General features: G+C 38.1%; 2 protein-coding genes across 6 annotated transcripts in view; one reads left to right on the top strand and one right to left on the bottom strand.

Annotated features, from left to right (window-relative positions):
- The window catches only part of LOC135111742 (actin-related protein 8-like), a 301644-nt gene that overhangs the window by 87435 nt on the left and 191686 nt on the right, over positions 1-22523 (top strand). The gene's annotated exons all lie outside the window — the stretch shown is intronic.
- LOC135111735 (uncharacterized) overlaps positions 1-22523 on the bottom strand; it is a 32493-nt gene that overhangs the window by 4779 nt on the left and 5191 nt on the right. For both annotated transcript variants that reach the window (XM_064025418.1, XM_064025408.1), the window contains 2 exons: positions 6391-7355; positions 6005-6218 (listed from right to left, as the gene is read on the bottom strand). In XM_064025418.1, the coding sequence (XP_063881488.1) occupies positions 6005-6218; positions 6391-7355 (1179 nt within the window). The remainder of the gene's footprint in view (positions 1-6004; positions 6219-6390; positions 7356-22523) is intronic.

Below are 22523 nucleotides of genomic sequence, written 5' to 3'. Positions count from 1 at the left end.
GAAAGGCATGCAGTTAGCAAGATCAGAAGAGCAGTTAGCATAAAAAATAGCAGTAGAAGACAGCTAGATATGCAACATTGTGGTGGTGAGAGAGAGGCTGAAGGCAATCAGTTAGAGGAGAGGAGTTGATGAGACGAAAAGCTTTTGATTCCACCCTGTCTAGAAGAGCAGAATGAGTGGAACCCCCCAGACATGTGAAGCATACTCCATACATGGATGGATAAGGTCCTTGTACAGAGTTAGCAGCTGGGGGGAGAGAAAAACTGGTGGAGACGTCTCAGAAAGCCTAACTTCACAGAAGCTAGAGATGAGATGTGAAGTTTCCAGTTCAGATTATAAGTAAAGGACAGACCAAGGATGTTCAGTGCAGAAGAGGGGGACAGTTGAGTGTCACTGAAGAAGAGGGGATAGTTGTCTGGAAGGTTGTGTCGAGTTGATAGATGGAGGAATTGAGTTTTTGAGGCATTGAAAAATACCAATTTTGCTCTGCCCCAATCAGAAATTTTAGAAAGATCAGAAGTCAAGTGTTCTGTGGCTTCCCTGCGTGAAATGTTTACCTCCTGAAGGGTTGGACGTCTATGAAAAGATGTGAAAAAGTGCAGGGTGGTATCATCAGCGTAGGAGTGGATAGGACAAGAAGTTTGGTTTAGAAGATCATTATTGAATAATAAGAAGAGAGTGGGTGACAGGACAGAACCCTGAGGAACACCACTGTTAATAGATTTAGGAGAAGAACAGTGACCGTCTACCACAGCAGCAATAGAACGGTCAGAAAGGAAACTTGAGATGAAGTTACAAAGAGAAGGATAGAAACCATAGGAGGGTAGTTTGGAAATCAAAGCTTTGTGCCAGACTCTATCAAAAGCTTTTGATATGTCCAAGGCAACAGCAAAAGTTTCACCAAAATCTCTAGAAGAGGATGACCAAGACTCAGTAAGGAAAGCCAGAAGATTACCAGTAGAGCGGCCTTGACGAAACCCATACTGGCGATCAGATAGAAGGTTGTGAAGTGATAGATATTTAAGAATCTTCCTGTTGAGGATAGATTCAAAAACTTTAGATAGGCAGGAAATTAAAGCAATAGGATGGTAGTTTGAGGGATTAGAACGGTCACCCTTTTTAGGAACAGGTTGAATGTAGGCAAACTTCCAGCAAAAAGGAAAGGTGGATGTTGACAGACAGAGCTGAAAGAGTTTGACTAGGCAAGGTGCAAGCATGAAGGCACAGTTTCGGAGAACAATAAGAGGGACCCCATCAGGTCTGTAAGCCTTCCGAGGGTTTAGGCCAGGGAGGGCATGGAAAACATCATTGCGAAGAATTTTAATAGGTGGCATGAAGCAGTCAGAGGGTGGAGGAGAGGGAGGAACAAGCCCAGAATCGTCCAAGGTAGAGTTTTTAGCAAAGGTTTGAGTGAAGAGTTCAGCTTTAGAAATAGATGTGATAACAGTGGTGCGATCTGGTTGAAATAGAGGAGGGAAAGAAGAAGCAAAGTTATTGGAGATATTTTTGGCTAGATGCCAGAAGTCACGAGGGGAGTTAGATCTTGAAAGGTTTTGACAATTTCTCTTAATGAAAGAGTTTTTGGCTAGTTGGAGAACAGACTTGGCATGGTTCCGGGCAGAAATATAAAGTGCATGAGATTCTGGTGATGGAAGGCTTAAGTACTCTTTGTGGGCCACCTCTCTATCATGTATAGCACGAGAACAAGCTGTGTTAAACCAAGGTTTAAAAGGTTTAGGACGAGAAAAAGTGAGGAATGTACGCCTCCATACCAGACACTATCACCTCTGTTATGTGCTCAGCACACAAAGACGGTCTCTGACAAGGAAGCAGTAGTCATTCTAAGGAAAATCAGCAAAATACCTCCTCATGTCCCCCCAACTAGCAGAGGCAAAACACCAGGGGCACCTTCGCTTAGGGGGATCCTGAGGAAGGATTGGAGCGATAGGACAAGATAAAGATAAGAGATTGTGATTGGAGGAGCCCAACGGAGAAGAAAGGGTGACAGCATAAGCAGAAGGATTAGAGGTCAGGAAAGGGTCAAGAATGTTGGGCGTATCTCCAAGACGGTCAGGAATACGAGTTGGGTGTTGCACCAACTGCTCTAGGTCATGGAGGATAGCAAAGTTGTAGGCTAGTTCACCAGGATGGTCAGTGAAGGGAGAGGAAAGCCAAAGCTGGAGGTGAACATTGAAGTCTCCAAGAATGGAGATCTCTGCAAAAGGGAAGAGGGTCAGAATGTGCTCCACTTTGGAAGTTAAGTAGTCAAAGAATTTCTTATATTCAGAGGAGTTAGGAGAGAGGTATACAGCACAGATAAATTTAGTATGAGAGTGAATTTGTAGTCATAGCCAGATGGTGGAAAACTCAGAAGATTCAAGAGTGTGGGCACGAGAGCAGGTTAAGTCATTGCGCACATAAACGCAACATCCAGCTTTGGATCGAAAATGAGGATAGAGAAAGTAGGAGGGAACAGAAAAGGGGCTACTGTCAGTTGCCTCAGACACCTGAGTTTCAGTGAGGAAAAGAAGATGAGGTTTAGAAGAGGAGAGGTGGTGTTCTACAGATTGAAAATTAGATCTTAGACTGCGAATGTTGCAGAAGTTAATGTAGAAAAAGTTGAGGGGGGTGTCAAGACACTTAGGGTCGTCGACAGAAAGGCAGTCCGACCTGGGGACATTTATGGTCCCCTCCCCAGATGGGGACTCCGAGGCTGGTGTAGGAGTTGCCATGATGATTTTAAAATTTTTGAGTGAAGGGTGAGTGTGTTATTAGGTGCTTGTAGTTTTGTGTGGAGGAAGAGAGTTGTCTTTAGAGGGCAGGCTGTGACTGCCCCCTTGTGTTGTGAGACAAAGGGAAACGTTCAGTGACGTCACAGCTGTGTTTAATGATAAGTTCACCGCACCCCCTGAACAGTGCTTTAGACCTCACTTGAGAGTAATTATCGTTTTGGCAGGTGTCTACTTCGTCCTCCAGTGAGTGTTGCAGATTCATGGAAAGACAATCATATTGCTGATAAGAGTGACAAGGTGATCAATATTTAGGAAGGAGGTAGTAGATACCTGCCAAAACAGTAGTTACTCTCAGGGAGTTTTCATATGCAGTGGCATAAGTAGATTCTGTGAACTTGCCTCCAACTGAGCTGTGACCTACCTTTGGCTAAGTGCATCAGGAAAGGACAGCTAGAAAATTTCAGGTGATTGTGACCACTGTAAGTTCAGGTAATGGGGATTAATACTTTTTTTATGTTAACAATGTGTGATGGTAATTGGATGAATTGGCTAAAACATCTCAATGTTCTGAAACCTGAATCAGTAATTTTAAAACAACCTCATGTCACAACTACTCACTTCCAGCCCCACAATGAATAAGCTGTTGTGGATTGCTCCATCATTAACATAAAACCTTAGAGGTACTTTGACGATCTTGAAATTTATGTCTTGAAGAAATATCATGGTGTACATCATCTCTAAGAATCTCATAGACAAACAAGACTTCTGCATTATTAAGGCAGCTCTGAGTGCATAACACAACTGAATTCCTTTATTTATTTTATTTTTTTCACAATGGCAAGGTTAGGGACTGTTCTGTTTTTACATTTCTTACATATAGGAGGTCTATTGGGGAATCAGAGTATACATCCTAAGTAGATATAAAATTGCAAATTTGGGAGGATAAACAAGGCCCAACTATAGAATTCAGTCTTGGCAGCATTTGATATTTTTTTTCATGCTTTATAGATTTTATGCAACTGGCTTATTTACAATAAATCAGCTGTCTCCCACTGTATGGGCATTAGAACAAGCAGTTTCAAGTTGGTTCTTCTATTGTATTGCAATTGAATAGATTCAGTTCGTTCTGTGAAGTTTGAGTGATTTAGAACTTGATGGCAAATGGTAAACATATATACCTAACTAAAAACAGCTGTTTATGAAGAATGTCTTTATAAACATAATAATAATAAATGCATACAAACATATACAAAACGCTGTCTCCTTAAAATGGGTGCAGCTGAGACAAGGTGCAACTTTCACATGCACACCACTCTCTTACCCCTTTGGCCCTTGACAGAGAAGAGAAAGTACATCAGACTCAACATAAAATTTGTCAGAATCTTCATAATAAGTGCATAATGAGAGGGCTGTTTTGCTGGTCTGCTGGGATGGAGTTACTTGTGATAAATGCTGTGGTTTGGATGTGCGGGGCCACAACACCTAGAATTGTGTAAATGTGTTTTGTCTTCACATCTGGTGTGATGCAGGTGTGTGGCAGTGCACCAGTGCTATATCTAGAACTGTGAGAATGGATGTGTCTTGTACAAACAATCTGGCATGAAGCAGCAGTATAGAAGTGTACGTTTTTTTTTTTTTTTTTTTTTTGTGAGAGGGGCATTGACCAAGGAAAAAAAAATCCACTGAGATGCCAGCCCCAAAAGATATGTCCAAAGGATCATCTAAAATTGGGGGATAAGTGTCTTCCCTTTTGAAAGAGTTCAAATCAAAAGGAGAAAATACAGAAGCAGGCAAGGAGTTTAGAGTTTAGCAGAAAAAAAGAGTGAATGATTGAGAACACTGGTCAGTTCTTACATTAGAGAGGTGGACAGAATAAGTGTGAGAGAAAGTAGAGTCTTGTGCAGCAAGGTTGTGGGAAGAGGGAAGGCATGCAGTTGATAAGATCAGAAGAGCAATTAGCATGAAAATAGAAGTAGGAGATAGCTAGAAATGCAACAGAGTGGTGATGAGAAAGAGGCTGAAGACAGTCAGTTAGAGAAAAGGAGTTTATAATACGAATTGCATTTGATTCCATCCTGTTTAGAAGAGTGGTATGAGTGGAATCTCCACATACATGTGAAGCGTACTCCGTACATGGACAGATAAGTCTCCTGTACATAGTTAGCAGCTGTGAGAGTGAAAAAAAAAAGGAAAGGACTCAAAATATTTAACTTCATAGAAGTTGTTTTAGCTAGAGATGAGATGTGAAGTCTCCAGTTCCACACATAGTGATACTAATTTAGTGAAGAGGAGGGAGGGTCACAGCTGCTGCTGCCACTGCTGCCTTACACAGTGATGTGAGTTTAGTGAAGAGAAGGGCGGGCTGCAGCTGTCGCTGCTGCCACTGCCATACAGTGATGTGAGTTTAGTGAAGAGATGGGTGGGCTGCAGCTACTGCTGCCATACACAGTGATGTGAGTTTAGTGAAGAGAAGGCTGGGCTGCAGCTGCTGTTGCTTCTGCTGCCATACACAGTGATGCGCGTTTAGTTGAAGAGAAGGGCAGGCTGCAACCACTGCCACTGCTATATACAGTGATGCAACTTTAGTGAGGAGAATGGGGTGGTTGACATTGTTGATGCTGCTACTGCCACTACTGCCATACACAGTGATGCAAGTTTAGTGAGAGGGGCAGGGTGCAGCTGCCACTGCTGCAGTTGCTGACACCACTGCCAACATACACAGTGATTTGAATTTAGTAAGAAGAAAGGTGAGCTGCTGCTGCTGCTGCTGCCACCATAACCACCACCACTATACACAGTGATGTGAGTTTAGCAAGGAGTAGGGCAGGCTGCAGCTGCTACCATCCACAGTGATATCAACAGTGAGCATTCATTTATTATGCATTGGATTTTTTATGAATGCCCATGTATTCATTACCTTCAGCTATACACATAAAAAAAAAAAATGAATATCATAGGTAATCTGGAAACATTATTTTAATTTTTGAGGAACCTGTCTCAGCCAGGTTGGAACAATAGTCATTCTCTGCCTTTGCTTTAATTAAAACTAATGTAAATCATGTCTAATGCAGGCCAGTAATGGAACCGAACCCTCATTTTAGCAGCACCTTGACTGTAACAACAACAATAATAATGAATAATAATAATAATAATAATAATAATAATAATAATAATAATAATAATAATAATAATAATAATAATAATAATAATAGAAAAATATATACTTCCTGGTAAAAATAAAGAATCATAATTATGAAAGGGAATGCACTTACCTTCAGCTCCCCATAAACCATGAGATCCTCTTGCTGAATAAAGAATAGGATGAGATCCTCCTGAGAGGTGAATAATTTTGGGATAAACTGGTGACATGGGAATGCCCTCTCTTGTGTCTTCATATTCATAGATAAACCTGTTGTTTGTGGCATCATAGGTGTAGTAAGCCCCAAAAGTGTGGGCTGACACATACATATGAGTCGGCTTACTACCCTGTAATTTTAAGTGAAATACAATTAACCTTTTATTGTTAGGTAACTTTATTGTTATGAAATTTTTTTGCTTTTATATATGTCAATATTAAACTTTTCCAAAATAGATAATTTATGTTCAAATCTTCCAAATATCTTTCAATTCATATACAGCTGCTTTCATTATTGCTTACTTTGAATTTGATTGATACATGCTCCCAGTCTCCAACATGGTTTCCCAAAGTGATTTCCTCACCATAGCATACACCATTTACTTTTACCTTGAACATTTGTCCAAAAAATCCAAGATTAATAGTGCATATATTTTTGCCTCTGTTGTAAGGATAAAACATCCAGTAGGTTACAGTATATTGTTGTTCAGAGGGAAGGAGTCGGTCTTTGTTACTGGGTGCTCTTGGATGTTGCTCTTCATTGTTACGGTACTGTCTTATTGAAGTTAATTTGGTATTGTTTCTCAGATCATTTGTGTCATCCACTTGAGTATTATTTTGTGGTTCTGATGAATTTAGAAATTTAGTAAAATATTTTTGTGTGAACTGTGATTCATTCATGTATGGAGTTACAGTAGTGTTCAGCAGAATATTATCTATGAATCTGATGTTTCTGGTGTCTAGATTACTTGAATCATCAGCAGTCTGGATTTTTGTCATGTTTGTATGAGTTTTCTCTCTACTAGTGCTTTTATGGCATAAAGTGCCATTACTGATGCAAACTGAAAAGCTTGTGGTAGTATTTTCTTCATAGGAAACATATTGTGAGTTTCTTGCTTCAAGAGTAGAAACAGAGGAATGTATTTTCCTTGGTTGAGTTTGATTAATTTGGGAAAAAATATTAGGCAGTAAATATGTAGAATCTGTAGAAAGAGAAGATATATTTTGTTGCATAGTAGTATTTGTGACAGAAAATGTGGGTCTGTGGTCTGCTTGAGAAATGGACATTGTTGTAACATCATCTGGAATATTATTATAGGTGTTGAGGCTGATGAACTTATCATTGGTAAGAGAGTTCAGAGTATTTCTAACAGCTCGTGATGAGGAGAGTGAAGGGCATGTATGTATAGTGACATATACTGGAGGAGAATACTTCTTCTGTGGTTTTTGACCATGAAGAAATCCAGGCAGTGTACAGTCCAGACATTCTGAAAGAGAAAAGTTTAATTTTGAATACTTATATAATGTTAGGTTTGTGGTAGTATGCAAGTAGTGACTGGCATACTCAGCTCACAACCGAGATATTCTGAGTTTGGATCTTGAACTGGTTGGAGACAAAATTAGTTTGTCTTCTTTCACACTGTAGCTCATGTTCATCTAAAAGTGAATAGATATGAGATGTAAGCTGAGGGATTGTGACTGCCTTTTCTGGAAATTCTACCCTCTTTTGTTTGTAAGCTGAATGTGTCTATGTGTGCTTCTTTTAAGTAATCAAAAGTGGTTCATGCCACACCCATAAGAAGTAGTCAATCAGTTGTAGAGGATGTTACTGTTATTTTTTATTTATTTATTTATTTTTTTGAGAAAAAATCATAGGTATATTTATGTCATCTGGCAACAGTATGGTGAAGTTTTACAAATATATTAACTGTATTCACTCAGTTATAACATGAAATATAATCTCTACTGTATTTTTTCTTACAACATAGTATTTGCAAAGCATTTATGTTGAAATATAAATGGAAATATTTTGATGAAATCCTTCAGAATATAGTTCTGGATGAGAAAAAATGAACGATAATGTGACTGCTGCTAGCTACATCTGTGCAGCATTTTTCCCACCTTCGCCACCCACCGGGCGGCAGAAGCATTCTCTCATGTTTCTTATCCTTATCAGAAAACATCCTTCTTTACCACAGTGAATGTTGGTTCAAAAGATCTTTGGAAAACAGGATGAGGATCACAGAAGTCATTCAGTGAGCAAAACAACACCAGTATCAACTATGAGGATACCAGCTTGCACTTCTACACTTTTCTTAAACATCCAACCATTCAGGAATTAAACAACTTATGCAGGGAAGCCACATAATGCCTGACTTCTGATTCTCGTAAAATTCTTGATTAGGGTAAAGAAAACTTAGTGTTATTCAATGCCTCAAAAACTCAATTCACCCATCTATCAATTCAGACAACTATCTCCCCATTTTGTTTGACATACAGCTGTCCTCCGCTTCTATACTGAACATTCTTGATCTGTCCTTTACTAATACTGTGGAACCTCAGTTACTGAATGTCTCCCTTTTTTAACAACTTGGTTTTTGAACAAAAATTTTAAGTCATAATTGCTTTGGTTGCCATACCATAATTCTGTTTTCAAATAAAGTTACTTGATTTCAAATACTACAAGATGTAGTAAAAGCAGCCGTTTATTACTAATTTACAGTTTCTATAAAAATTTCTTTTGGTTTTATATATTTGAAGTAGAGACACAGAGGGTGAAACAGTAATTCAATCTTTGAAATAAGTTAAATATGATTCCGTTGAAGCTGAAGAACCTTGATGTTAACAAACAAGGTTTGGCGCTCAAGAGTTATCCTGAGCCTCCTGTAGCCCTCTCTATGACCCCCAATGCTATAAGTACTGCACAACTGCATTTTCCGTATAGCTTTTCCCAGCAGCAAGATGCATAACTGTTATGATCACCTTAATTTTGGAAGGAGATAAACAGAGAAGAATACAGGGCAGCTAGAAATGATTATGTTAAAATAAGAAGAGAAGAAGAAAGAAATTTTGAAAGAGATGTAGTTGGAAAGTGTAAAGAAGAACCCAAACTTTTCTATAGATATGTAAATGGAAAAATAAAGCATAGAGATACCATTACAAAGCTGAAGAAAAATGGAGAAATTTATGAAACCACACAAGAGATGGCTGAGATACTGAATAAAAGCTTTAAGTCTGTATTTACAAGAGAAACTGTCTTTGCATCACTGGGAGATGAGGAACAACAGAAAGAAATAGAAAACATACAAGTGGAAAGAAAAGAAATTAAAAGACTACTGGAAGAGCTAGATACTAGCAAGGCGATGGGACCAGACGAAGTAAATGGATGGATATTGAAAGAACGTAGAGAAGAATTGGAAGAACCAATATGGGAGATAATTAACAGTTCTTTGAAGGAGGGAAAAGTACCAAAGGAATGGAAGAGAGCAAATATAGTACCGTTATACAAAGGAGGTAATAAAATGGAACCACTGAATTACAGACCAGTCTCACTCACGAGTATTGTAAGTAAACTCTGTGAAATAGTCATTAAAAACAGATGGGTGCAATATCTTGAACAAGAAAATATAATAACAGAAAAACAATTCGGTTTCAGGAAAGAGAGATCTTGCGTAACAAACTTACTGAGCTTTTATATAAGAGTAATAGATAAACTACAAGAGAGAGATGGTTGGGTTGATGCAGTCTATTTAGATCTGAAAAAAGCTTTTGATACAGTTCCACATAAAAGTCTCATATGGAAACTGGAACATCGAGGAGGGCTAAAAGGAAAAATACTTAAGTGGATGAAGGATTATCTCCAAGGTAGGGAAATGAGTACAGTAATCAGAGATAATAAATCAAGTTGGTGCGAAGTAACAAGCGGAGTACCACAAGGGTCTGTGTTGGCACCTATAATGTTTCAGGTCTATATAAGTGATATGACGGTGGGTTTAAATAGCTACATTAACATGTTTGCAAATGATGCAAAATTGATGAAAGTAATAAAGAACCAAGAGGATTGTGAGGAACTACAGAGGGATATTGATAGAATTTGTGAATGGAGTAAACGATGGAAATTAGAATTCAATATAAAGAAGTTCCATGTAATGGAGATGGGAAGAAGTAAAAGGAGACCTTCATGGGAGTATAAGATGGGAGGAATCACAATACCAAAGAGCAAAGAAGAAAAAGACTTGGGAGTAATAATTCAAGACACGCTATCACCAGAAAAACACATCAATGGAATATTTGGCTCTACATATAATTTGCTAGCAAATATCAGGGTGGCATTTAATTACCTAGACAAAGAAATGATGAAGAAAATCATAACACACATGATACGCCCCAAACTGGAATATGCAACAGTGGTACGGTCTCCACACAAGAAGAAAGATACAAGGAAATTGGAAAGAATACAAAGAACAGCTACAAAAATGATACCTGAATTGGAAGACCTAAGTTATGAGGAAAGACTGGAAGAAATTGGATTACCAACACTGCAAGAAAGAAGAGAAAGAGGAGACCTGATAACAATGTTCAAATTAGTAAATGGCATGGAGAAGATAGACAGAGATGACCTAGTTGTAAAAGTGGAGGAAGGAGATAGATGTACAAGGGGACATATGAAGAAATTAAAGAAGAGTCATTGTTTGGGAGATATTAAGAAATACAGCTTTCCGCATCGAACGGTTGAAATATGGAATAACTTAAAAGAAGAGGTGGTTGCGGCAGAGTGTGCACATGTTTAAAGAGAGATTGGACAAATTCGGGTATGGAGACAGGACTAATTGAGCTTTGGCTCGGACCCTGTACTATACAACTAGGTAAATACAACTAGGTAAACACACACACACACACACACACACACACACACACACACACACACACACACACACACACACACACACACACACACACGTCTCAGAAACATGCTGCCGCCTGACGCGCCTCGCCCTACCCGTGCCACCAGACACCACAATAAGATAACGCCCCTAAAGGCGCCACGTACGGACTGGTACAGACTCAGTGTGATTCCCACCATGGTGCGAGCCATCAATCAATAGTCTCTTCTAGATTTGACTTACCTTTAGGATTAATGTCAAGTATTCCCCCACCCCCAATGTACATTTTCAGTTTGTTGACTGCCTAAAGAATAAACCGTTTATTATTATTATTATTATTATTATTATTATTACACACACACACACACACACACACACACACACACACACACACACACACACACACACACACACACACTAATGAACTACTCAAAGTTTTGTCATAAGAATATTATTGCAATACATCAGTTACATCATGTACATCTCCAGCCAAATCTGGTGAATATTTATGTATTTATGGCCTCTGGTATTGGCAGTCTAGCTATATGATATATAATCATGATGGTGTGCTTGTCAAAAAAGTACCTTGTTCCTCAGGTCAAGAACTTTTGTTACCAAAATTATATGGATGAATAGTGTGAGATTAAAAGTCAATTGAGTGTTTTCATTCAGTATGTTATATTTGAAGATAATGGAGTATTCTGAAGTATTATGAGAATATATAATGAAATGTTTGCTCTTTTCGAAATAAAATTTACTGAACAGTAAGTTAGAAATTAATTTTAACTTGTGCTTTAAAATGATAGGCTAATTCCCCATGGTATTCATAATATCTAAATTCATCAGATGAAAAAAGAATCCAAGTATCCCTATTTTTGTTAATAAAATTGCTAAAAAAGAAATATTACATGACATGGTTTCATATTGTAACAAAATCCATTGATCGGACCTTATTCGTGTCATTCCCTTGCCGAAAATTGGTCAAAATAATTTTCAGTCAGGCTGAAAGTATAAACAATGGATTTTACTATCATCAAAAATCTCTTGCTTAAACAATACCAATATTATATACAGTTTGGTTCATTACTGATAGAGTTAGTAGTATTTTGATTTTCCAGGTCCTCTCGGAAATATGTGAAGTGCCTCCCACATGGGGATCGAGGAGAGAAAAAGGGAGGGGGTAGAAGGCACTTTGGATTCTTCAAAAGTGAAGTTGAGGCCGGATGCATTAGTGATGTATTGCTTTATGTCCTGCACTTCCATGTTCTTCACTCTAATTAATATGTCAAGCTTTTTAGTGTCAAAGATTTGATACTTCCTCATACTTTTTGCCAGCTTCTTCATGGAAAGCTTTGGATCTTAAAAGCTCAACCACCCCCCTCCATCTATGGTTGGTACAATCAATGATATATTTGTCAGAGTGAAGAAAACAAAAATGCACAACCTAAAATATCACCACTAACACATCCAGTCTCAACTCTACTTTTGAAGAATCCAGACAGGGCTGCCTTCCCTTTCTCGAAGTGTTTGCCATGTTTTAGGAGTGAAATGTCGGTAATAAGCTATCTTTTGGAAAACTCCTTGTTGCTCATAAAAGAGATTTACTTGGACAAACAAAGAGAATTCAGCAGGAGCTGAACAATGCAGATATAGCTGTTGCATTCAACCTCATCTGTAAAAGAGAATTTACTTAATTGCTATACCAATATATATATATATATATATATATATATATATATATATATATATATATATATATATATATATATATATATATATATATATATATATATATATATATATATATATATATATATATATATATATATATATATATATATATATATATATATATATATATATATATATATATATATATATATATATGCCTCCAGGAGGAGGCAGTAGACACCTGCCAAAACGATAATTACTCCCAGTGAGGTCTAAAGCACTGTTCAGGGGGTGCTGTGAACTTATCATTAAACCCAGCTGTGATCTCAATGAACGTTTTCCTTTGTGTCTCACAACACATGGGGGCAGTCACAGCCTACCCTCTAAAGACAACTCTCTTCTTCCACACAAAACTACAAGCACCTAATAACACACACACCCTTCACTCAAAAATTTTAAAATCATCATGGCGACTCCTACACCAGCCTCGGAGTCCCCATCTGGGGAGGGGACCATAAATGTCCCCAGGTCGGACTGCCTTTCTGTCGATGACCCTAAGTGTCTTGACACCCCTCTCAACTTTTTCTTCATTAACTTCTGCAACATTCGCGGTCTAAGATCTAATTTTCAATCTCTAGAACACCACCTCTCCTCTTCTAAACCTCATCTTCTTTTCCTCACTATCTGGCTATGACTACAGAGTCACTCTCATACTAAATTTATCTGTGCTGTATGTCTCTCACCTAACTCCTCTGACTATAAGAAATTCTTTGACTACTTAACTTCCAAAGTGGAGCACATTCTGACCCTCTTCCCTTTTGCAGAGATCTCCATTCTTGGAGACTTCAATGTTCACCACCAGCTTTGGCTTTCCTTTCCCTTCACTGACCATCCTGGTGAACTAGCCTACAACTTTGCTATCCTCCATGACCTAGAGCATTTAGTGCAACACCCTACTCGTATTCCTGACCGTCTTGGAGATACGCCCAACATTCTTGACCTTTTCCTGACCTGTAATCCTTCTGCTTATGCTGTCACCCTTTCTTCTCCGTTAGGCTCCTCCAATCACACTCTCATATCTATATCTTGTCCTATCGCTCCAATTCCCCCTCAGGATACCCCTAAGCGAAGGTGCCTCTGGCGTTTTGCCTCTGCTAGTTGGGGGGACCTGAGGAGGTATTTTGCTGATTTTCCTTGGAATGACTACTGCTTCCATGTCAGAGACCCGTCTTTGTGTGCTGAGCGCATAACAGAGGTGATAGTATCTGGCATGGAGGCGTACATTCCTCATTCTTTTTCTCGTCCTAAACCTTCTAAACCTTGGTTTAACACAGCTTGTTCTCGTGCTATATATGATAGAGAGGTGGCCCACAAAAGGTACTTAAGCCTTCCATCACCAGAATCTCATGCACTTTATATTTCTGCCCGGAACCATGCCAAGTCTGTTCTCCAACTAGCCAAAAACTCTTTCATTAAGAGAAAATGTCAAAACCTTTCAAGATCTAACTCCCCTCGTGATTTCTGGCATCTAGCCAAAAATATCTCCAATAACTTTGCTTCTTCTTCTTTCCCTCCTCTATTTCAACCAGATGGCACCACTGCTATCACATCTATTTCTAAAGCTGAACTCTTCACTCAAACCTTTGCTAAAAACTCGACCTTGGATGATTCTGGGCTTGTTCCTCCCTCTCCTCCACCCTCTGACTACTTCATGCAACGTATTAAAATTCTTCACAATGATGTTTTCCATGTCCTTGCTGGCCTAAACCCTCGGAAGGCTTATGGACCTGATGGGGTCCCTCCTATTGTTCTCCGAAATTGTGCCCCCATGGTTGCACCTTACCTAGTCAAACTCTTTCAGCTCTGTCTGTCAACATCTACCTTTCCTTCTTGCTGGAGGTTTGCCTACATTCAACCTGTTCCTAAAAAGGGTGACCATGCTAATCCTTCAAACTACCATCCTATTGCTTTAATTTCTTGCCTATCTAAAGTTTTTGAATCTATCCTCAACAAGAAGATTCTTAAACATCTATCACTTCACAACCTTCTATCTGATCACCAGTATGGGTTCCGTCAAGGCCGCTCTACTGGTGATCTGGCTTTCCTTACTGAGTCTTGGTCATCCTCTTTTAGAGATTTTGGTGAAACTTTTGCTGTTGCCTTGGACATATCAAAAGCTTTTGATAGAGTCTGGCACAAAGCTTTGATTTCCAAACTACCCTCCTACGGTTTCTATCCTTCTCTCTGTAACTTCATCTCAAGTTTCCTTTCTGACTGTTCTATTGCTGCTGTGGTAGGCGGTCACTGTTCTTCTCCTAAATCTATTAACAGTGGTGTTCCTCAGGGTTCTGTCCTGTCACCCACTCTCTTCTTATTATTCATTAATGATCTTCTAAACTAAACTTCTTGTCCTATCCACTCCTATGCTGATGATACCACCCTGCACTTTTCCATGTCTTTTCATAGAAGTCCAACCCTTCAGAAGGTAAACATATCATGCAGGGAAGCCACAGAACGCTTGACTTCTGATCTTTCTAAAATTTCTGATTAGGGCAGAGCAAAATTGGTATTGTTCAATGCCTCAAAAACTCAATTCCTCCATCTATCAACTCGAGACAACCTTCCAGACAACTATCCCCTCTTCTTCAATGACACTCAACTGTCCCCCTCTTCTACACTAAACATCGTCAGTCTATCCTTTACTTATAATCTGAACTGTAAACTTCACATCTTATCTCTAGCTAAAACAGCTTCTATGAAGTTAGGTGTTCTGAGATGTCTCCGCCAGTTTTTCTCACCCCCCCAGCTGCTAACTCTGTACAAGGGCCTTATCCGTCCATGTATGGAGTATGCTTCACATGTCTGGGAGGTTCCACTCATACTGCTCTTCTAGACAGGGTGGAATCAAAAGCTTTTCGTCTCATCAACTCCTCTCCTCTAACTGACTGTCTTCAGCCTCTCTCTCACCGCTGCAATGTTGCATATCTAGCTGTCTTTTACCGTTATTTTCATGCTAACTGCTCTTCTGATCCTGCTAACTGCATGCCTCCCCTCCTCCCGCGGCCTCGCTGCACAAGACTTTCTTTTCTCTCACCCCTATTCTGTCCACCTCTCTAATGCATAAGTTAACCAGTATTCTCAATCATTCATCCCTTTCTCTGGTAAACTCTGGAACTCCCTGCCTGCTTCTGTATTTCCACCTTCCTATGACTTGAATTCCTTCAAGAGGGAGGTTTCAAGACACTTATTCATCAATTTTTGGCCACTGCTTTGACCTTTTTATGGGACTGGCATTTCAGTGGGCATTTTTTTTTATTAGATTTTTGTTGCCCTTGGCCAGTGTCCTCCCTACATAAAAAAAATAAATAAATAAAAATATATATATATATATATATATATATATATATATATATATATATATATATATATATATATATATATATATATATATATATATATATATATATATATATATATATATATATATATATATATATATATATATATATATATATATATATATATATTTGGTTCAAAGTGATGGCAAGTTTTTCATTTTGTAATTTCATAAGGGTGTTCTCTTTATTCCTTAAAATTGCCCATTTCTCTTTTTGTGTATTATGTGATGACATCTTTATAGAGTGTCATCTCTGCCAAATTATGATTGTAGGTCCATAACCCTTCTTCTTTGGCTGCAGTGGGATGCTTTTCTCTTGATGGTTGGGAGAGAATGAGTAGTTGGTTGAAGTGGCTGGTTTTTAAGGCTGTCCACTGCCCCTTGCATTTGGTGTTGTGGCTTGTGATTGCTTATTCTGCAGTGAAGCTGTTCTCATGTTAGGCAAGATTTTCAAGGCTTCTGATCAGATGTTGAGGCTTGGCTCATCTTCTTGGTGTACAGCACTTCTAGGATGGCAAGGTATTTGTTGCCAGGACAGGCCTTGATTTATTTTGTTGTCTTCTAATATTTTCCTTGTTAGCTGTAACTCATGTTCTTCCAGATGTTTCTTTGGGATGCCTGATGTGAGATGATTGCTGAGTTGTCTGGATAGCTTCATTGTAGTCATGCTGACATAGGTGGAGGGGAGGGCTTCACAGTTCTCTTGTTTACAGATGAACTTATAGATGACACGTGATTGTTGAAATTGTCCTTTCGTCTCACAGGGCCTCTTTCTGAGGAGCAGAAGACTTGTTTTCTTGTTTTTATAGTTGATGACCAAGTTCAGGCATTTTCAAGGTCAGTTGGTGTGATGATGTTCTTCAATATTTGCTTCATAAATTTTCTTTTTTTGTAGGTGCTGATGTACTACGCTCTGTAGAATATGTCGATGGCTTCTTTTTTGTGACTCTTCCTTTCTGGTACCAGCAGTCAGTAATGCTTTGTTGGGTTGTGTATGTCTCTTTTGCCATCACTCTCAACCAAACATGTTTGCAAGAAAATTTCCTGCCTATATACACTCTTAATATATATATATATATATATATATATATATATATATATATATATATATATATATATATATATATATATATATATATATATATATATATATATATATATATATATAATGGCGCGTGGTGACATAAGTGCCAAAGCGCCAAATATAAAAAACTGAGAAAAACGCGGTCAAAGTTTTGCGACTTTCAGAATGCGATAACTCCGTAACGGATTAAGATAGAAAGCTCATTTTGGTCTTAAATGAAAGCTTACGTTGTGAGAGATGCGAGTCATCTGACTCGTCCTCACTCACCAGTGTTGTCCTCGTCCTGTAGCGGCTGGGGGTCATCTACAATGTCCTCACTGTCACTGTCGTACTCTAGGTGGTCCTCATCCTCGTCCTCAGTGCTGTCATCTTCTTCAGTATTATCCAGTTCCTGCTGCTTCCTGATGATGAACTGAAGGTATGGCTGGTTGACATTTGGGATGAACTCAAGCAGCTGTTGCAGGTGTTGCAGTTTGCCAGGCTGAAGTCGACGTATTGTGGGGTACTTCTGGGGTAGTTGCAGGATGAACACTGGCTTCCCCGGGCTCGGCAGGGAGGGGTAGCGGGAAGAATGGCGCGTTCTCATTGGCCCAATTTTGCCCAGGCGGCGCGGTAGAGCGGTTCCCATTGGTCGCCGCCGCTCCCGCCACCACAAACACAACATTGGCGCTTTAAACACAGCCTCATCCCGTGGGGTCGCGACAGAACAGAGGTGCTTAAGGCTAATTTACCTTTTTCTTCCCCCTGATTCTCGACCTTATGGTCGAATGGCGCTTTGGACGCCTGTTTCAAACTCGGGAGCTAGACTGGAGATAACGAACAGGTTTCAACGTGGGACAAGAGTAAAAATGGCGCTTTGAACGCTAGTCTAGACCGTGAGGGGTGCCACCAAACCGGGCAAAGCTACGGGCGACATACCCTTCTCTTTAGTGGGATTTTCCACCATATTGCAGTTGTCGGTTTGAACTGCCGATTACGCAGTTGAAAAGTAGAGGGTTTGGAGATGGGAATGGAGCAAAAAAATGATTTTCCATCTTGGTGGCGCTTTGGCACTTATGTCACCACGCGCCAATTGATGTTTGTCTTATATATATATATATATATATATATATATATATATATATATATATATATATATATATATATATATATATATATATATATATATATATATATATATATATATATATATATATATATATATATATATATATATATAAGACAAACATCAATTGGCCACTAGTGCTAGACTGGATTGTCAATGTCATCTGAGTCAGCTGGGGTAGCCTGAGAATTTATTTATTTATTTTTTTTCATAAACTTGGTGATATTTGAATTGTTAGTTTCTTGTAGACTTCATGATATGGACAAAATAATTTATGTGCCATCTGTTCCAGTCTTGCAAATCGCTTGATGTTTATTCAATAGAAATAACCCTTCTGACAATGCCTTAGTGGTGAACATCCTTTTTGGCGCCTTTTCCTCGTCTTTCTCCGCTGTACGAGTATCTCTCGTTTCTTCTGGCACTCTTTCTTCTTCCAATTCAAAGAGCTCTTCATTTGTAAGCTCTCTAGATTCTTCATTTGCAACTCCTTGACATCTTCCACTTCACTTTCCAAAGAAAAGTCTTTTGCTAGTGTTACTATTCCTTTTCAAATCATGTGAAGTTGATTTTCACTGTCAAATCCAGCAAAAGTTTGAACATAGCACTTAACACACTTTCATCAGATTCCATTCATGCACTTTTACATCACAAGCTCCCAGCCAGTAGCAAGATTCTTGATACACTTAGTTCTGGGTGAGCATTAATAGCAGCTTTGGCTTGGGTGAAAGTGGTTTGAAGATAGTTAGCCTTGAAAGTAGCAATTAAACCTTGGTCCATCGGCTGCAAAATTGATGTTGTATTATGTGGCCAAAAAAAAAAAAAAAAAAAAAAAAAAAACTTTCTCATCAGAATAAAAATCACCTAGATGAGGTGGATGACCAGGTGCATTACCCAGTAGCAATAAAATCTTGAAAGGAATTGCTTTTTCCAAACAATATTCATGTACTTGAGGAATAAAACAGTTAAAAAAAAACAGTCTTCAAACAGTGTCTACTTGAGGAATAAAACAGTTAAAAAACCAGTCTTCAAACAGTGCCTGTGTCATCTATGCTTCAGGGTTTGATCGAAAGTAAATGGGCAGTGTGTGCTTGTTTATGTTCTTGAACATCTGCTGGTTATCTAAGTGATAAATTAAGAATGGCTTCAGCTTAAATCCCATGATGTTCTCACCAAGCAACAGAGTCAATTGTTCCTTAAATTATTTAAATCTAGGCATGCTTTTGGCCTCTTTGTGGAAATACTGTATTTGATGGCTTATAAGATGCATGTGCTTATAAGATGCATCTCACTTTGGACAGGCATTGGGAAAAAATAAATAATAAATAAATAAATAAATAAATAAATAAGTGGGTTTAAGCTCTGAAAATGTAGTGAAGGGTTTAACGTGACATTTTTTCCCAATATTTTTTCCTTGGGAAATTTTTTAAATTTATAACTTATATGCAATTGGGTATGCATGTCATTTTTGTGACTCCATTATGATGGGATAATGGAATCTGGAAATTTTAAACACAACTGCACAAACTGTATTGCATGAATATTGTGCAGACCATTGCCATGAGCCACCCTGCCTTGTGACGCTCTCTTCACTTATAAAATCTTGTTTTGTTAGGTAGTAAGCTATTTTCTAAAAAAAATAACAATAATTTCTAATTAACTTCAAGTTTTGTTGAACATGTATGCATGGTAAGAATGTTAAAAGATAGGTGCAATTTCAGTTGTATGAAGGTGTGTCTTACCTAAGGAATGCAATGAATCTTGGGTGTGTCGTTAGGTTTGATGTGTAACCGACCATGAATTTATTTTGGTACATGCAATGTAAGCGTCACTGAATTTCATCCTGACTGGTGTTATTTTTATGTCAATTACCGGTTAGTATGACTACATATTCACTACATATACATTGTTACCTTGCAAAAAAAATTGTTGTTTTTGTGGTGTGAAATAATAATAATCACTTTGTTTATGTGTGTGAAGATGTTTGGGGTTTGATTTAAGGGCCACTAGCCACTGCCCGAAAGTTAAATGCAAGCTCATTTTCTGAGCCTGTTTTTTGGAAAACAGGTGTGTCTTATAAGCCATCAAATATGGTAAGGTAAGTGCATGCTGGCATCTGTTTCCAGTACAATCCTGTTTCATCCACATTGAATATCTGCTGTGCTAGATATCCTCTATTCATTATCACTTCATCCAGACTGTCAACAAACACATGTGCTCCATCCTCGTCTGCACTTGCTGCTTCTTCAGTCACACGAACATTATGAAACTGAAATCTTTTCTTAAATCTTTAGAACTGGCCAGTACTTGCTGCAAATTCTTGACTGTAGTTTTCTCAGGTGCACTTCTTCAAAGTCTGAAATAAACTTCTGGCCTTTATCTGAATAGTATAAAGGGTTCATGGTGTCCATTTCTGTATCTGGTTTTCCATCCAAATGTGTAGTATATTCTCCATGTTGTGGATGGGTCCAGTATGTTGCTTCGTTAAGATTGTCGATAGCGCTGATGCGGAACCTTTCAGTTTCACAGATCCTTTCTTTGTGCTTCAAAATCATCGACACAGTAGAGTGGGCAAACTTCAAATCATGTACAATCAAATTCACTTCCTTCCTTCATGCTGCCTAATCACCATATTTTTTTTTGTCGAGATAAATGGTCTTTCTTGGCAGGTTGAGGAGCAGAAAATGACATTTTCCTTTCGGTAGACATCTTGGGAATGATGTAGAAATTTTTTCAAAGTGAAAGATAAACAAATACAGGATAAAGTGTGTTGTGCTGGGGGTTTTGTATGGGCACAGGGATGATGTGAGTGTCCCCAGCTCTTAGGCTCCCAGTCTCCTGGTAGCGCCAATAGGCTGGCCTGAAACTGTCGTACAAAAGTGGTCGTAAATGCGGTGAATCGTAAGTCAAATATTTCGTAAGACGACAGCTATCTGTTTATTGTATTTCCCTCCATGTAAGATGCATATTAAAAAAAAAAAAAAAAGCTCTAAAAATCGTCCAGCATCTTATACCCTGATGGTTAGGTTCGGGTAGGCCTATGGGTTATGGTTACTGTAATAGAGTAACACCTAAACACCAGTTTCATTCCGGGATGAAATATTTACATTTAAATATTATTAGATAATGATTACAAATCGAAATAGTGCTAAGAATTACTAGATAATGATTATGGACCAAAATATTGCTAGAACATAAAAGCCGTGGTACCTTAACATACGCAGGAAGTGTTTTGTTTACCACTTTAAGTTGACATCTGCTCTGGGTAGGATCACTGTAACTCTTCAGTGAACTTTTGGGATTTGAAGATGAATAAAATTTGACTTGATTTTACAGTATTTTAATCTCATTGTAAATTTTAAAATATTGTCAGTTAACCTTATAACATTTATTTATCATTAAGTTAAGTAGCCAAATGTAATAATGTGTGTACAATAAAATGCTTCAAGAATGATTTAAAAGGTGGCAAGTAATGAATTTTCGGGATTTGAAAATGAGTAAAACTTGACTTGATTTCACGGTATTTTAATCTCATTGGGATTGATTATTAAAATATTGTGAGTTCAACTTATAGTAATGTGTTTTGCTTAAGTTGTTCAGTGGGGCAATATCCAGTAGCCTACAGTCTTGGACCACAGCCTGATTGAGGGATGAGCTATGAAGTTCAGGGAAAAATAGGGGCTTATTTTCTTTTCTTTTTTTTTTTCTTTTCTAAATATCCCCTGCCAAATTATAGGTGCGTCTTATACTCCGGTGTGTCTTATATGGCGGGAAATACGGTATATATATATATATATATATATATATATATATATATATATATATATATATATATATATATATATATATATATATATATATATAGTCAACGACATTCGTGATTAGAACGCCTGCTGACTACTTAAGCGTCACATTCCACAAACTGGCAACTCGTTTTTTTCTCAGCCTGAAAAAGAATCTGCTGGAAGAAAATAACTATATGGCAACTTAGGATAGCCATTCATATGTTTTTGAAAGCATAGAATAACAGATTCAGTTTTTGACATATTGACGTAAGGGAAAGTTATCTTTTGTGACTGCTCCTTGTCTGGCTAACAAAACAGCAGTGTTTGCTTTAAATAAAGTGTTCTACAGAGGTGATGTGCGATGCATGGAAAATATACAGGCCATGATTACATAATACGACCATTAGAGTTTTACGAGAATGGTGAAACAGAAAAAAAATAAGCCGTTTAACTATTGTATTAAAAAAAAATAATGAGTGTGTTAATGAAGAAATGGAGTGATAAGGGACGTGAGAATGTGCCTCACCACAAACATAGTGGTCGGCCAGCCTAAAATGTTTGACACCACCTTACATGGTATCGAGACAGACAGTTAAAGGTATATCTTCAGCTTACAGCAAAACAACAAAAAAAAAAAAAAAAAAAAAAAAAAAAAATGGGCAGGCCACCACCATGTCTGTATGAGGCACATCCATGCAAATTTCATAATTTTATGAGCAGCAAGAAACTTTCC

Source organism: Scylla paramamosain, chromosome 2, assembly GCF_035594125.1.
Source record: "Scylla paramamosain isolate STU-SP2022 chromosome 2, ASM3559412v1, whole genome shotgun sequence".
In the NCBI taxonomy this organism is placed as follows: domain Eukaryota; kingdom Metazoa; phylum Arthropoda; class Malacostraca; order Decapoda; family Portunidae; genus Scylla; species Scylla paramamosain.
This window is presented reverse-complemented; position numbering and strand designations above follow the sequence as displayed.